At 41.1% G+C, this 18605-nt stretch overlaps 1 protein-coding gene across 1 annotated transcript in view; it reads right to left on the reverse strand.

The window, feature by feature from the left end:
• The window catches only part of col21a1 (collagen, type XXI, alpha 1), a 213423-nt gene that overhangs the window by 62060 nt on the left and 132758 nt on the right, over positions 1-18605 (reverse strand). Inside the window, exons 16-17 of the mRNA XM_063068745.1 lie at positions 10955-11008; positions 6551-6595 (exon numbers count right to left, since the gene is read on the reverse strand). Of these exons, the coding sequence (XP_062924815.1) occupies positions 6551-6595; positions 10955-11008 (99 nt within the window). The remainder of the gene's footprint in view (positions 1-6550; positions 6596-10954; positions 11009-18605) is intronic.

Here is an 18605-nt window from a genome sequence, read left to right on the forward strand (position 1 = left end):
GTATGTCTGTTTTGTTGTGAATTGTGTTGTTCATGCCATTGCTGCTCTGCGGTCATCCCTGCCAGCAGCTCCTTCCAATTTACTTTGGCCAACTCCTCTCTCATATCACTGTAATTTCCTTTACTCTGCTGAAGTACTGTACTTTCTCCCTATCAAATTTAAAGTTGAACTCAATCATATTGTGATCACTGGTTCCCAAGAGTTCTTTTACCTTAAGCTTCCTATTTGCCTCCAGTTCATTACATTACACCCAATCCAGCATAGCTGTTCCCCTAGGAGGCTCAATGACAAACTGCTCTAAAAAGCCATCTCTTAGGCATTCAACAAACTCACTCTCTTGAGATCCATTACCAACCTGATTTTCCCAATCGACCTGCATGTTAAAATCTCCTATGACTATCATAACATTGTCCTTTTGACTTAACTTTTCTATTTCCTGTGGTAACCTGTGGTCCAACTCCCAGCCACTGTTGGGAGGCCTGTATATAACTGCCATCAATGTTCTTTTACCCTTGCAGTTTCTTAACTCAACCCAAAAGTATTCAACATCTTCCGATCCTATTTCACATCTTTCTACGGATTTGATGCCATTCTTTACCAGTAGAGCCACACCACCCCACTGTCTACCTTCCTATCCCTCCAATATAATGCGTAACCTTGGACGTTCAGCTCCCAACTACAACCATCATTCAGCCACGATTCAGTGATGGCCACAACATCATGCCTGGCAATCTGTAATAGTGCAACAAAATCATCCACCTTATTTCTTATGTTACGCGCTCTTACATACAACACCTTGAGTACCATATTTGCTATCCTTTCTGATTCTCTATCCCTAATGTTATGCTATTCAGCCTGTTGGCTGCAACTAAGTCCCATCACCTGCTTGCCCTCCTTGACAGTCTGACGGCACGCTTGGAAGTTGCTGACACAATGAAGGAGGTCCTGAACACTGCCAGAGATATGTATGAATAAGATGCAAGTAAAGCTTTTCACTGTATCTTGGTACATGTGACAATAATTAACCAATTCCAATCCCCTGAGAAAATCATAAATAAGCATCAGTCCATACAATATTGTGAGTAATTTGGCTTGATAACACTTTTGATCACCTTTTCCATTACTTTGTTTAAGGTATAGAGTAGACTAAAGAGTGATAACTAGTTGAATTAATTTTGTTTTGCTTTTGAATATATGACATACATAGGCATTTTTTCATGCTGTCAGGTGTAAGTGCTATAATTCTTCTGAGCCAGTCTGGCTAGAAGCATAGCTAGTTTTGTGACTCAAGCCTTCAGCATTACAGCAGAGACATTGTCAGGAGCTATAGTGTTTTGTTAGGTGCAGTTGCCTCTTGATATAACATGGAGGGAAGTGAATAGGCTGAAGACCAATATTGAGATGGTAGGCCTGTACAATGAAATCATGCTGGGTTGCCACTCTGCATGCTGAAAACATAATTCAGCACTGAGAGAAGTCAGTGGGTGCAAACCAAAAGGATAATTTCTTTTGTTTATAGTTGAGTAGCTCCTTTATACAAGAGTTTATCTCCATCTGTGCTCATCTCTTTCAAACCCAGTGATTTTTAGCTGAACTTCATACTTGTCAGGAAATGTAGAGGGGGCTTGACCCAAAAGCAGAGCAGCAGAGAAGATTTAGTAGTAAACATTATTTCATTATTAAACTGCAAAATAACAAGCCACAGTGGGCCAGAAAATAAGAGAACAGATATTTAACATAACAAGGTAAATGAAGGCCAGGAACAACTGGCTGAAGTGGCTGGTTTGTATGAGTGAATAAGGATTGTGGGTTTAAATGGGCTGTAGCTGATGATTTGGAGACAATTGGCAGGTGACCCTGTTAGCTGGGTGGAGACTGGGAGGTGCCTGCCTATGCAGGCCTGACAGAAATCACCCCCCCCACCCACCCACTGCTGGCATCTGACAGCCCAAGACGATCCAAATGGATCCGGTGGAACTTTTCAATGAGTAATGGATCCAAGATGAAACTGGATGACACCCAAGATCTCTCCTTTGGGCCATACCCTTCCTAGTTGACCAGGTACTGCACACAATGTCCATGATGACATGAATCCATCAACTTTCTACCATCCTTGTTTCTGGACGTGCAGGTTAAGGTGGGTTGAGTGGTCCATGACCAACGGGCTTGAGGCAAGACACTTGGAATGTAGGCATGTTCCTGAGGGATGGTGGGAGCTGAAGATGGTAAGTGACTGGATTGATGCAATGGGTAATCATAAAAGGACCAATGAACCGGGTGAGAACTTGCGGGAGTCAGTGCACAGGGGAGGATCTTGGGCGGGCAGCCAGATATGGTCCCCAGGCCAGAGTGTCTGGCTGGGTGCAGACAGTGGTTAGCTTGGCAGCCCCATGTGCAGTTGGCAGTTAGGCTGGCCCTCCATACCCTCTTCCAAGCATTCCTTCTCTATTTACTGCCTGTTACACTGCTGGCATTTAGGACAGCAAAGAAGGTCCTCCATCTCTGGCAGTATTCAGGATCTCCTTCATTGTGCCAGTAACTTCCAAGCATTCTGGCATCAGTGAACCAGGGCCCTGGCAGATGGGACCTCCATCGTTGCCTTCTCTGCGGGGACAAACAGGGGTTGTTAGCCTTGGAGCACTTCAAAAGGGTGACATAACTGTGGCAGAGGAGGTGTGTAGATGTGGGTTCAGAGCAGATACTTCTTCTATGTGGAAGGATTAGAGGTGGAAAAGCATCACAGAAAATCCTCCACTTGCTTATTGACACTTTCTGACTGCTTGTTGGTCTGCGGATGATAGCCAGAGCACAAACTTATTAAGATGCAGAAGAGGGAACAGAAGGCTCACCAGAAGCGGGAAATGAAGTGTGGGCCCTAGTCTGACACAGTGTCCTGGAGGAAGTGATGGAGGCTAACTATATGTCGGAGAACACAGTCTGCCATCTCAGCAGCTGACGGAAGTTTGGGGAGAGAAATGAAGTGGGCCGTCACAGAGACTCGGTCCACCACTCTCATGATCACCATGGCCCCATCAGAAGATGGCAAACATATAATGAAATCCATGGTGATGTGAGACCACCATTGTCAAGGGACCACTGGTTGGAGAAATTGGACTAGGTACATTAAGAACAGGGAGCAATGAACTCACACATGCGATCATGGTGGGTCACCAGAATTAGTGCCGCAGAAAATCCAGGGTCTGATGTGCACCTGAATGGGTGAGGAGTGGACCCACTGGAGTGCCTCGGAGCTCATGGTTGCCAGTATGTACATGCAGTTGTCAGCTCTGTTGACCGAAGCAGGAACGTGCTGTAGAGCTTGGTGGATTTGGTTCTCAAGGTCCCAGATGATCAGGGCAAGGATCTGCAAGAATGGAATGATGGGCTCAGAGTCAATCTCCAGCTGGATCAAATTGAAGTGACAGGATATCTACCTTAGTGATCTTAGAGCTGGGTCAGTAGGATATGGTGTATTGCTCGAAGAAAAGGTCTCAGTGAACCTGTCATAGGTTGAGCAACATACATCAAAGTTGCTGGTGAACACAGCAGGCCAAGCAGCATCTGTAGGAAGAGGTGCAGTCGACGTTTCAGGCCGAGACCCTTCGTCAGGACTAACTGAAGGAAGAGTGAGTAAGGGATTTGAAAGTTGGAGGGGGAGGGGGAGATCCAAAATGATAGGAGAAGACAGGAGGGGGAGGGATAGAGCCGAGAGCTGGACAGGTGATAGGCAAAAGGGGATACAAGAGGATCATGGGACAGGAGGTCCGGGAAGAAAGACAAGGAGGCTACCCAGACGGAATATAAGGTGTTGTTCCTCCAACCTGAGTGTGGCTTCATCTTTACAGTAGAGGAGGCCGTGGATAGACATGTCAGAATGGGAATGGGATGTGGAATTAAAATGTGTGGCCACTGGGAGATCCTGCTTTCTCTGGCGGACAGAGCGTAGATGTTCAGCAAAGCGGTCTCCCAGTCTGCGTCGGGTCTCGCCAATATATAAAAGGCCACATCGGGAGCACCGGTAGCTACACTCAGGTTGGAGGAACAACTCCTTATATTCCGTCTGGGTAGCCTCCAACCTGATGGCATGAACATCGACTTCTCTAACTTCTGCTAAGGCCCCACCTCCCTCTCATACCCCATCTGTTACTCATTTTTATGCACACATTCTTTCTCTCACTCTCCTTTTTCTCCCTCTGTCCCTCTGAATATACCTCTTGCCCATCCTCTGGGTCACCCCCCCCCATCTTTCTTCCCGGACCTCCTGTCCCATGATCCTCTCGTATCCCCTTTTGCCTATCACCTGTCCAGCTCTCTGCTCCATCCCTCCCCCTCCTATCTTCTCCTATCATTTTGGATCTACCCCTCCCCCTCCAACTTTCAAATCCCTTACTCACTCTTCCTTCAGTTAGTCTTGACGAAGGGTCTCGGCCTGAAACGTCGACTGCACCTCTTCCTACAGATGCTGCCTGGCCTGCTGCGTTCACCAGCAACTTTGATGTATGTTGCTTGAATTTCCAGCATCTGCAGAATTCCTGTTGTTTGCTGTCATAGGTTGAGTTGGCAGGTCTGTTGAATGGATATGAGGTTCTGGTGGCCATTCCAGATCAGGAAGAGCTCAGTATTTCCATTAGCCTATGTATTCATTTCTCCAAGGTCCATTTGATAGTGAGTAGCTCGCTGTCTCCTACTCTATAACGGTGCTGTGTAGAGTCTTCCCATCCAGTCCTCATTGGGAGAGGATGGCCCTAGTGCCCATGTCAGATGCTCCCATCTCTACCATGAAAGGTCTGGAGGCACTTGGATAGTGGAGAATGAGAGTAGTGGTAAAGCACCTTGAGCTCCTCGAAAGTAAGATCTATGGCAGCAGACCGGGTTCTCTGTGAGGTAGGTAACTTGATGAGGAAGGTGAGAGGAGCAGTAATTTGGTTCTAATTTCTAATTAAACGGCTGTAGAAGCTGGAGAAGCCCAAGAAGCGCTGTATCTGTTTGAGGGAGCATGGTCAGGGCCATTCAAAGATAGCACCCACTTTCCCTGCACCTATCGTTATGCCTTGGAGTGAAATGATGTAACCCAGGAAGGAAATGACAGAGGTGTGGAACTGGCATTTTTCTAACTTACAGTACATCTGGTTTGCAAGGAGATGCTGAAAGACTGAATAGACATGAGAGATGTGGTTTTGGGGGTCCAAAAAGCATCTCCAGGCATTTGTAGTTGCCAGTGAATGTTATGAACATCATCTTCCACTCATCCTCCTGGCGGATGTCGATCAGGTTGTACACACTTCATAGATCCAGTTAGGTGAAGATGTGCACTCAATAAAGTACTTTGAATATGCTATCCACCCACCTTCCTGGGTTTTGGAGGTGCTTGTGATGAGGGTCCTACAGCCTGAAATGGTTCTGGGAATGGAAATGGGGCAATGGCTAATGATCGGAGGGTTGTTCCACAAGACGCTTGTCAATTCAGAGTGATGAAGCTTTCAAGGTCAGTGGCATCTCCCAGGTAGACAGCTCATCTTTTAAGCATTCTTGAGAGGCCATGGTACCAATGAGCCAGCAGCACTTCTGCAGTCCAGCCACACTCTGCTGCAAAGACCCTGAATTCCATAGCGTAATCCAGCACTGACTGTGAGCCTTGACGCAAGAGAAGTTTCCAATCCAGTACCTCCCATCCACTTCCCAAATGGTTAAAAACCTAGCATATTTCAGCGGTTAAATTCTTCATATTTATAGCAAATGATAGTTTCATTGTTCCAAGTAGTGGCAGCCTAAGTCAGAACTCACCTAGCCAAGAAAGAAATGACAAAGGCACTTTTGGCTCAGTGTGTAACATACAGAGATAGCTGGAGCTCGAAGTGCAAGACTCACTTGGACAGGATGTTGCAGCACTGGGTTGGAGATCTGTCAAAGTGTTCGGGCACCAGAATCCGGGGCTCGGAGACAGGAGGTTGACTGGGGTGGGTTTGCTGCACTGAGGCAGAAAGTTGGTTGAGAGTGGTGAGGAGACGGTCAATGGTTTCCTGATGCTTCAGGATCGTGTGCTCCTATCGACAGACAACTTTCCTTAGGCAAGCATGCTTTGTTGGATCAATCATTGGTTCACTTATCTTGTCAGAAAATGTAGAGGAGTCTTGACCCAAAAGCGGAGTAGCAGAGATGACTTAGCAATAAGCAATGCTTTACTAATAAACTGCAAAATAACAAGTTATATGGGGCCATAATCAGGAGAGAACAGATACTTAACGCACAAGGTAAATAATGCTAGGAATGACTGGTTGAAGCTGGCTGGTTTGTATGAGTGAAGAAGGATTGTGGATTTGAGCTGAGTTTAAATGGGCTGAAGGTGATGATTTGGAAACGAGTGGCAGGTGACTCCTGTTAGCTGGGTGGAGATTGGGAGGTGCTTGCCTGTGCAGGCCTGACAGTACCATTCTAAAATATTGAGTGCAATGAATCATTGAGGTGATTATAATATACCATTGTTACTTGTGATAAAATTAGTTTAAAGTAATCAAAAGCCAAGAGAATATGTTTTAAGTTACATACAAACCTTGTGACCCATTGGACCCACACGTCCTGGTATTCCTGGAATACCCTATAATTAAATACACAACAAAATTATTAATTTTGACAATATCATCAAATTTAAATTTAAATTAAATTCAAAAGACACAGCAATTTCAATGTCAAAAACAATAATACATTAGCACTGAAGGAAAGTTTTTAATACTGCATTTGAACAAAAACAGTTAAAATGGGATTGCTTTGGGGGAAAGGAAATACACAGATTTATATCTCCATTTATTCTTTAGGAGGCAATGAATATCTAAAAGTTAACTTTCAATGGAAAGATTAATCTTGTGTTTTGCTAGATTCCCTTGAGGGAAACTTTTAATTGGTAAAAAGCTGTTCTACAGGGGATTTCCATCTGGTGCATTTAATGCAAATCCAATACTCTTTGCACTGCAAAATGTTGTTGCCCTGCACATCTTCTTTAAACTTACCCCCTCTCATATTAAATGCATGTTATCGAGAATTAGACATTTCAAAGTCAGAAATGTCTCTATCCATGTCCGTCATAATCTACTAAACTTCTGTCAGGTCTCTCTTATAGCATATGCCCTCTAATTCAAGCAGCATCCTGGTAAATCTTGGCACCCTCTCCAAAGCCTCCACATTTTTCCTGTAATGAGACAACCGGAACTGAATGCAATACTCCAGATGCAGCCTAACTCACGTTCAATAAGTTCTTGACCCTTGAACTCAGTTCCTCGTTTAAGGACAGTGAGGACAGATTGGCAGGTAAATTAGGGAATGGTGTAAAACAACGGGATTGTTGTAGTGAGTGACTTCAACGTTTTCAGAATCAGAATCAGAATCAGGTTTATTATTACCAGTATGTGCCGTGAAATTTGTATTAGACCGAACAAAGACTGTGACCTCCTTAGTGTAAGAGGTTTAAGAATTTGTTAAATCAATATGTAGATAGTCCAAGAGTAGAAGTGTGTCAAACTGGATCTGGAATTCAGTAATGAGCCTGACCAGGTGACTGACCTTTCAGTGGGAGAACATTTTGGGCACAGTGATCACAAGTCTTTAAGCTTTAAGGTAGCAGTATTCTAATTTTGCTTAATTGTGTAAAGGTTATTGAGGTCAACTGATGTAGCCTTAAAGCAGAACTGACTAGTTCTGAAACAAACAGAAAAAGAAAGTTATCCAAAATGATAGGATAGCCACAGCAACCCTGACTTCACTTCACATAATAAAGAACATAGAAAAGCACAACACTGGAACAGGGCCTTTGGCTGACAATATTGCACCAAACTAACTAAATTAGTAACCAAATGACCAAATAAACTAATCCTTCTGACTACACAATGTCCATATCCTTCCATTTCCTGCATATTCATGTGCTCATCTAAGAGTCTTTTGAACAGCTCTATTGTGTACACCTCCACTACCACCCCAGACAGGGCATTCCATACACACACCACTCTCTGTATAAAAAAATACATGTCCCCGTACATCTCATTTGAACTTGTCCCCTTTCACCTTAAATACCTGCCTCTGGTAATAGACATTTCAACCCTGGGAAAAAGATACTAGCTATCTATTTATGCCTCAGAAACTTATAGGCCTCTCTCAAATCTCTCCTCAGCATATTCCACTCCAAAGAAAACAACTCAAGTTTGTCCCTCTCCTTATAGCACATGCCCTATAATCTAGGCAGCACCCTACTAAATTTCTGCACTCTTTCCAAAGCCTCCACATCCTTCCTAAAATGGAGCAACCAGACTGAATGTAATACTTAGATACATCATAACTTCTTGACCTCAATAACCTTCCCATTATCATCTATAAGCAGAATATTGCTTATGTTTGAATTCTGAAGTAATAGCAAAAACATTGCTGTAAGTATTCAGCAGGTTCAACTGGTTAAAAATGTTATAATTGAAAGCAATCAAGGTAAAATGTTAACTGTTTCTTTCTACATGGTTCTTGCCTGATTTGTTCAGCCTTTTCTACAAACGGTATTTTACTGCATGGTTTTAATTTTTCTTCAAATACCTTTTTAGATTTCATTGCACCAGTGTAAGTATTAAACTGTTAAAATGTTGAAATTATTAAAAATACTAAAATTTACAATTCTAAGATGGAAAAAATAGTGAAGGAAATTGACTTTAATAAGGAAAAAGTTAGCAAGATATTAAACAAGCATGGAGATGCCTATTTTGTTTACAGAACACAAAAACACTGGCACAGAGCATGAAAGAATATTCCCTAAAATTCTGGAAAAATAATGCTGAGATTAGCTGGAGCCGATTTTGACTGTGCTAAAGTAAAGTCAGATGTGACAGTGAAGATAAAATTACAAAACCTCAATAGTGAAATGCTTCTCAAGAGCTCAAAATTCGGAAATCTCACTCACCATGAACCTTAGTACTGTAAAAGTATAGCATCTGTTTTCACTCTAAACAATATACTCTCAACTGTTAAATATCACTTCGAAATGAATACTGCTGCTTACTTCTTGGTTTTGCTATTTTAAGTATTTTTAAACAAAATATAGTTTTTAATTCCATTTTTGGGATCTACAGGTTACTGGGATTGACCATCTATAACTGCCCTTTGGATAGTGGTGGTGAGTGACCTTGCTGAAATACTGCAATCTTTTTAGTAAAGGCTATTGGAGAGGGGGTTCCAGGAATTAGATCCAAACAGTAATAGAATGGTGGGATAAGTCAGGGTAGTGTATGACTTGAATGGGAACATGCATGGGCTGGTTGTTGCATGTGCTTAAAGTGACTGGAGATCGAGGTTATAGTTGTGGGAAGTGGCCAGTGCATTGTGCTGACGCTGGACACTCCAGCCACTGCCCAGTAGTGAAGGGAATAGATGTTTAGGGATTTGAATGGACTGAGTGCTAGGTTGTGTTTAGCTTCATGACAGCTATTGGAGTTGCACTCATCCCTACCGATGGAGCATTTTCCAACACACTCCTGACCTGTGCTTTACACATGGTATAAAAGCTGGGAGTGTCTGGAGGAAGGTCAGTTGTTGCAGTATATTCAGGCTCTGATCCACTCTGTATATGTGGCTGGTCCTTTTAACTTTCCAGTCAAAGTTGATACCCAGTACTGTGAAAGATTCAGTGATGGCAATACACTCATGAAAAGAAAAAGCATTCAGAGATACTCTTCTGCACACCACTGTTATAGTGCATAGTTATTTGAGTTACTGTCACCCTCCTGTCATCTTGGATCAGTCAGGCCATTCTCTTCTGACCTCTCTCATTAATAAGGTGTTTTTGCTCATAGAACTGCCACTCACGTTTGTTTGGTTTTTCATACCATTCTGGTTCAGCAATTCACTCTGAAATCTGGTTGAATTACATGAAACCATGTTGGGTCCTGCTCTCATCTATCCAAACTGCTCATAATTTCAGGATTACCCTAAATACAATGGGTTATTTATCTAAAACAATTATTTTGGGTGCAATTCCAATCTGCACATTGTAAGGCATGAAAATGCCTGATGCAGGCCTCTCATGGTCTAAGTCAACGTTCCCTCCCTCCCTCCTCCACTAAACTTCCTTCCTACCTTAGTACCAAACTCTCATCTTTTCATATTATCTGTCCCTTTTCCCTTCATACCCATTTTTGAGCTCATTTTGACATTTTTATCCTCTTCCTTTGCTTTTAACACTATTCTCACTAAATCACTAACAATCTAACTTTTCTTTTTTGCTTCTGTGGTAGCAAATTATATTAATAATTAATTCCTGCTTTCAAGGACTGCCTCCCATTTCCTTCACAAAAGCAAATATCCTCACTTCCAATAAATCCTTTGAAATTTGTTGTTGAAAGTAGTTGTCCTATCTCCAACCTCCCAATCCTCATCTGAATTAATTGGCAGTATTGTATTTGATTAACTGGAAAAATAACACAGTCTGGGTTGGGGTGGGGGTAGGGGTGGAAATTGAAATCACCATAATACAATTTTAAATCATCACATCATAAGTTTGATAAAAGAACTATATTACCAATTAGTTATTGCACATACTGTATCAGAAATCCAGGCTATTAACAATGATTGGAAGGAAGTGAGAGTGTTCTCTTATTTCTTAAAATGAAATTTCAAGTATAAAAAAATTAAAATACAGAATAAAAAAACTTCTTTATGTATTCAATAGTTGCTTATATAAATTATATTTAAGACTCCTTGTGATTGAAATCGGTATTTTGTGATCGTGTCAAAATGTGCAATGATACTGGTAGCTCACTTTACACCAACTTGAAAATTTGACAGAGTGTAAAATAAGCTGATAGTTCATGACTGTCAGAATTACTCTACCACAAAAGATTAATTACACCAATACTTACTTAAAAAAAAGAAGAAATGCTGCATACAGAAAAAAATGAATTTCTAATTAATATGTCTTATGTCTACTTACAGGCTGTCCTGTTGATCCATCTAATCCTGGTAAACCAACTTTTCCAGGTTCACCCTAAATAAAATGAAACATATAATTAAAGAACAGCACTTTAAAAATATAATGCAAATAATTGGTCACTCTCCACCCACTCCCAACAATATCTTAATAAAGTATTGATATTAAGTAAGATGTATCAATGCCAAACCATACCCCTTGAAATTCTTTCTTCCAGATTCATTTTCTGATGTAATTGTTTCCTGATTTGGGGAAGTTGGGTTATATCAGCATCATAGCAATATTAGAGTGGTTTTCTTTACAGAGATGAGACAAAGCACAAATTAGGAGACTGCTTTGCCAAGTACCTACACTCTGTCTGCCATGGCCATCTGCAAGACTAGTTGCAAAACATTTTAATTCTACTCTCCATTCCCACGCCAACCTGTCTGTTCCCACATTCCTCCACTATTAGGTAAGACTGACTGTAAACTGGAAGAATAGCACCTCATATTCTGTCTGGGTATTTTACAACCCAATGGCATGAACACTGAATTCTTCAATTACTGATTTGTCCTGTTCTCTCTTCTTCTAATCTACCCAGGTCCTCTCACACATACACTTCTTTCAAAGCCACAACCCAACCCCCAGGCCATCTCCCAGTTTCTTTTCCCTCTACCAGCTCCATCTGCCGATTGTCCATACACTCCTTCCACTGAGTCCCCTTTCCCCACTGTTCCTACATGCCCATTACAACTCTTATTTGTTTCTTCTGCTTCCAGCATTTTGTCTTCATTTCAGATTTCCAGCACCTGCAATTTTTTGATTTAAATGTAAGTCACTATTTTACTTGGATGAAGTATTGGGGAGCTGAACAGTGGGACAAAAAAGAGGTTGCATTCACCATCCTTGCAAGCTAAATTGAAGTGGAAAGAAGGGGACAAACAGACATGATTTTGGAGTATTTCAGACTATTATAAAAAGGAATAATCCTTTTAAGATGCTGAAAGGAGAGGAAGAAGAAAGATATATTTGTGGTGGCAATTTAATAACTCTACACTATACCTTCTCTCTGGCTTTGACATCCTTCTTGCAGCATGATGACCACGTTTAGGCATAATAATCTAACTGGAGTCTAATCAGTATTTTAGCTATTGAAAAAACTGATCTAATTAACTTATGCAATACACACAAAATGCTGGAGGAACTCAGCAGGCCAGACAAGACTTTTCTCCAGTCCTGCTGAAAGGTCCCAGCCTGCATTGACTGTACTCTTTTCCATAGATGCTGCTTGGCCTGCTGAGTTCCTCCAGCACTTTGTGTGTATTGCTTGGATTTCCAGCATCTGTAGATTTTCTTTTGTTTCTAATTAACATGGTTATTAGGGAAGATAATCCTTATTATGTTCTGTATACAACTCAGATCCACCACTTTAATAGATAACTAATTGCCTCTTAAAAGCTATCTGAAATGTCCTGTGATCCATTTCAAAAATATACAATGAAAACAAAACAGTTCAATGATCAGTACTGTCCTTGGCATAATATTTAGATATGGTGAAGGCAGAATTAGACCCAATGACACCACAGAGTTTTCATTCTAACCTTGGGATTTTTTCCAAAATATGTGGCTATGAGAATATTAATCTTATTTGTGAGACAAGCAAAGCAAAAGACTAATATAATCAAGATCTTTGAGTTGCACATTTTACTAAATATGGTATAATCTTCCATGGTGATTCATGTAATCACTCGGATTAGACAAAGCTGTCAGATGTGGAAACACTAAGGTATACAATGGGGAGGAAGTGGCTTTAACATTAAGCCCAAATTCCATGAAATCTCAAGGCAACATGTCTAATACAGGCAAATAAGTCTTCTTTTGATTATCACATGCTATGATTATCTTGATTCTCATTAATTTACTGTGAACACTTTAGTTAGTCTATATAGCATGAAGTACCAAAATTAACAACATCTGAATCCTACCTTCAGATGAAAAGAACTCTCAGATTAGTAATTGATTATAAACCATTTCTTCAATTCTCTTTTGAACTTCATTGTGCATAAAAGTCCTGTTCACATTTACCCATCTATGACTCTTATCACTTTGCATACTTTAACCAAATCTCCCCCCATCCTCCTATGCTCCAGGGAATGAAGTCCTGGCCTGTTGAACCTTTCCTGTAACTCAGGTACAGTATTCCTGTCCTTGCAACATCCTTGTAACTTCTCTTTCAATGTTACTTTTATATCAAAGGGGAAATGTGAACAGGCTTTTTCCACTGAGGTTGGGTGAGACTAAAACTAGAGGTCATAAGTTAAGAGGGAAAGGTGAAATGTTTAAGGGAAACATGAGGGGGAACTTCTTCACTGAGAGGGTGGTGAAAGTATGAATTGAGCTGCAGTGGAAGTAGTGGATGCTGGTTTGCTTTCAACATTTAAGAGAAATTTGGACAGGTACATAGATGGTAGAAGTATGGAGGGCGATGGATGGGACTAGGCAGATTAATATTTTGGTGTGGCATAGATGGGCCAATGTGCCTGTTTCTGCACTGTAGTATTCTCTTTATGACTCTCTCTCCCTCGCTCTGTAACACAACTATCATATTTCCTTGTATATCAAAAATAATGAATAGTTTATATGAGGGTAGAAACAGGATGATTTGGCAGATGGATGCATGGCTGAGAAGCTGGTACAGGGGACAGGGTTTCAGTTCCTTGGATCATTGGGATCTCTTCTGGGGAAGGTCTGAGTTGTACAAAAGGGATGAATTGTATCTGAACCCGAGGGGGACTAATATTCTCGCAGGCAGATTTGTTAGAGCTGTTGGGGAGAGATTAAACTAATTAGGTAGGGGGTTGGGAACTGGCATGATGGGTCTCTAGATAGGATAGATGGTGAAAAAACAAAGATAGCATGCAGTCAGACTGCCAGGAAGAGAAGGCAGATAGGACAAAATTGCAGCCAACAGGGTGAGTATCAGTGCATTATGGATACAGAATCAAAAATGGGAGCAAGTACAGTACTCAAAATGATATATTTCAACGTACAGAGTATAAGAAATAAGGTGGATGATCTGTTGCACTTTTACAGATAGTCAGGTATGATGTAGTGGCCATCACTGAATTGCGGCTGAAGGATAGTTGTAGTTGGGAGCTGAATGTCCAAGGTTACACATTGTAACGGAGGGATAGGGAGGTAGGCAGAGGGGGTGGCGTGACTCTGCTGGTAAAGAATGGCATCAGATCATTAGAAAGATATGACATAGGATCAGAAGATGTTGAATCCTTGTGGGATGAGTTAAGAAACTGCAAGGGTAAAAGGACCCTGATGGCAGTTACATACAGTCCTCAAAAAGTAGCTGGGATGTGGACTACAGATTACAACAGGAAAGAGAAAAGGCAATATTATGACAGTCATAGGAGATTTTAACATGCAGGTGAATTGGGAAAATCAGGGCGATAATGGATCCCAAAAGAGTGAATTTGTTGAATGCCTATGAGATGGCTTTTTAGAGCAGTTGTTGTTGAGCCTACTAAGGGATCAGCTATACTGGACTGTGCGTTATGTAATGAATCGGAGACAATTAGGGAGCTTAAGGTAAAGGAACCCTTAGGAAGCAGTGATCACAATACGATTGAGTTCAACTTGAAATTTCATAGAGAGAAAGTAATGTCTGATGTAGCAGTATTTCAGTGGCGTAACGGAAATTACAGTGGTATGAGAGAATACTGGCTAAAGTAATTTGGAAGGAGATACTGGCAGGGATGGCAGCAAAGCAACAATAGCTCGAGTTTCTGGGAAAAATGAGGAAGGTGAAGCATAGATATATTCCAAAACAAAGAAATACTCAAATGGTAAAATAGTACAACCATGGCTGACAAGGGAAGTTAAAGCTGATGTAAAAGCAAAAGGAAGGGCATACAACAAAGCAAACATTTGTGGAAAGATAGAGCATTGGGAAGCTTTTAAAAACCTACAGAAAGCAACTAAAAGAATCATTAGGAGGGAGAAGATGAATTATCAAGCTAGCAAACTATATCAAGGTGGATAGAGAAAGCTTTTTCAAGTATATAAAAAATAAAAGAGAGATGAGAATGGATATAGGACTGCTAGAAAATGAGGCCAAAGAAACAATAATGAGGGACAAGGAGATGGCAGATAAACTAAATGATTATTTTGCATCAGTCTTCACTGTGGAAGATACTGGTAGTATACCAGATGTTGAAAGGTGTGAGGGAAGAGAAGTGAGTGCAGTTACTATTGCAAGGGAGAAGGTGCTCCAAAGGTATACAAGTCACAAAGACGAGATGAACGGTGCCCTAGGGTACTGAAAGAAGTAGTGGTAGAGATTGTGGAGGTTATTAGTAATGATCTTTCGAGAATCATTGGACTCTGGCATAGTTCCGGAGGACTGAAAAATTGCAAATGTCACTCCACATTTGGGATGTAGCAAAAAGGAAATTATAGACCAGTTAGTATTGTGATCTCAGTAGTTGGGAAGATGTTGGAGTCAATTGTTAAGGATGAGGTTCTGGAGTAGTAGGTAATACAGGACAAGATAGGAGATAGTCAGCATGGTTTCCTTAAGGGAAAAGCTTTCCTGACAAACTTTCTGGAATTCTTTGAGCAGATGACAAGTAGGATAGATAAAAGGGATGGAGTCAATGCTGTATATTTGGCTTTTCAGAAGGCCTTTTACAAGGTGCCACATGTGAGGCTGCTTACCACGTTAAGAGCCCATGGTATTACAGAAAGGTTACTAGCATGGTTAGAGCTTTGGCTGATTGGTAGGAAGCAGTGTGTGGGAACAAAAGGATTCTTTTCTGGTTGAGTGTCAGTGACGACAGGTATTCCGCAAGGGTTGGTGTTGAGACCACTTCTTTTTATGCTGTGTATCAATAATTTAGATGATGGAATAGATGGCCTTGTTGCCAAGTTTGCAGATGATATGAAGATTGGTGGAGGTGCAGATAGTGCTGAGGAAACAGGAAGGCTGCAGAAGGACTTAGGCAGATTGGGAGAATGGGCAAGAAAGTGGCAAATGAAATATAGTGTTGGAAAATGAATGGTCATGTATTTTTGTAGTAGACATAAATGTGCAGACTATTTTCTAAACAGGGATAAAGTCCAAAAATCAGATGCAAAGGGACTTGGGAGTTCTTGTGCAGAACGCTCCAATGGTTAACTTGCAGGTTGAGTTGGTGGTGAGCAACGTTCCCTTTAATTTTTAGCAGTCAGTGCGTGCAAAAATCTTATGTTGTGCAAATTTTTTTCCTGTGACAAAAGTATGTGTGAACTGAATGCACACGTGGCACAGTTTATGTAGGTTTACAAAATATTTGACATAAAACTGCACAGAATAACAACAAAATAACATACATATTTAAGTCACTCAGTTATTTTTTCTCTCTCCTGTCTTTGGCATTTACCCATTCTTTGTAAACTCTATCTAGACTAATAGAACTTCCATCCAATTGATAGCTTTTGATTTTATTAACATATCCAAATCACCTAAATGGTTTCTCAGCTTGTTTTTGAGTTGATTCATTAGGTTAAAACCTCGTTCACAGTCCGCACTAGACGCAAGAAAGGTTCCCCAATGTCCATCAACTGTGCAAGGTCGCAAAACTGTTCATTTTGAAATACAAATGCCACCATTTGAGCAAAGTTTGAAATTAGTTTGGATTTAATTTTTTCTTGCACCGGAAAATTTGAAATCATTAAACTGTCTAACTATTACAGTATTTTCAGCTAGAAAATCATGATATTTTAGACTTAAGGCATTAACTTGTTCATTGTCAAATGTGAAGTCACAATCTGCAATTGCGGAGAAATCAAAAGCTGACCATTCTTCTACCTCATCTTCAGGAAACCTTTCTTCTAAATGAACACAAAGACTATCTATAAAAGTCAACAGCGAACTTGAATCTACTGTGACATCTTCTTCACGTTGTTGGCTTAGCAAAACTTTAACTTTGTCACTCCACGAAACATTGTCTCCCAGATACTGCTTTCTTATCTTGTTAGTTTTGCCTCGCGCAAAATGAAGTGAATCAGTCGGTGTCAGCCACTCTTTTGCAGAATCTTGCACAGTGCAGCCAGTTCATCAAAGACATCACTTAAAACCTGTAAAGCTACTTTGTATGTGATGTTTATCAATTTCTTGTGACAGTATTTAGCCACAGGGTCATTTGACTGATCTTTTTCATTAAAAAACTAAGTAAGCTATCTACAGGATTTGAAACAGTTCTTTGCAAACTTTACAATATGAACACTGTCTGCCAAAGATGGCTGCCGCCATGATGCAGCTGTACAAACCGTAACAGGAAAGGTGAGGTGACATAAATTAGTGATGTGCATTGTGGTATTTGAAAAACCGACTAACTAGTTAACAGAAACATTTAGCTATAAGATTATTTTCAATAAGTATAATTATTAATTACTACATTATTTTAGTAACTAACCTTTTGTGCGCACATTAATTTCCTTTGTGTGCTGGTTGAAAAACGTGTGTGCGTGCGCACACACGCACAGCTTAGAGGGAATATAAGTGGTGAGGAAGGCAAATGTAAAGTTAGCATTCATTTCAAGAGGTCTAGAATACAAGACCTAGGGTGTGATGCTGAGGCCTAAGGTGCTGGTGAGGCCTCACCTTGGGTATTGTGAACTACACAAAATGCTGGTGAACGCAGCAGGCCAGGCAGCATCTATAGGAAGAGGTACAGTCGACGTTTTGGGCCGAGACCCTTTGTCAGGACGAAGGGTCTCAGCCCGAAATGTCGATTGTACTTCTTCCTATAGATGCTGCCTGGCCTGCTGCATTCCACCAGCATTTTGTGTGTGTTGCTTGAATTTCCAGCATCTGCAGATTTCCTCGTGTTTGAGTATCGTGAACAGTTTTGGGCTCCTTATCTATGAGAAAACATGCTGGCATTGAGGAGGGTTTAGAGGAAGTTCACAAGGATGATTCCTGGAATGAAAGGGTTATCATATGAGGAACGTTTAATGGCCCTGGCACTGTACTTGCTGGAATTTAGAAGGATCTCATTGAAACTTTTCTAATATTGCAAGGCTGTACTTAAATGCATGCAGCATTAGAAATAAAGTGGATGACCTTGCTGCACAGCTGCAGGTTAAAAGATATGACATTGTGGCCATCACTGAGTCATGGCTAAATGATGGATGTGATTGGGAGCTGAATATCCAAGGATACACAGTGTATAGGAAAGATAGGAAGGTAGGTAAAGGGGGTGGCGTGGCCCTGATGGTAAGTAACGATATCAAATTAATAGAAAGAAGGGACATAGGATCAGAAGAGGTAGAATCCTTATGGGTAGAATTAAGAAATGGCAAGGGTAAAAAGACACTAATGGCAGTTATATACAGGCCTCCAAACAGCAGCTGGGATGTGGACTACAAGTTGCAGCTGGAAATAGAAAAAGCGTGTCAGAAGGAAAATGTCAAGATAATTATGGGGGATTTTAATATGAAAGTGGATTGGGAAAGTCAGGAATGTATTGGATCTCAGGAGAAGGAGTTTGTAGAATGCCTACAGGATGGCTTTTTGGAGCAGCTTGTCCAGAAGCCCACCAGGGGACTGGCTGTTTTGGATTGGGTGCTGTGTAATGAACCTGAGGTGACTAGGGAGCTGGAGGTAAAGGAACCCCTT

The sequence above is a fragment of the Mobula hypostoma genome, chromosome 2 (assembly GCF_963921235.1).
Source record: "Mobula hypostoma chromosome 2, sMobHyp1.1, whole genome shotgun sequence".
In the NCBI taxonomy this organism is placed as follows: domain Eukaryota; kingdom Metazoa; phylum Chordata; class Chondrichthyes; order Myliobatiformes; family Myliobatidae; genus Mobula; species Mobula hypostoma.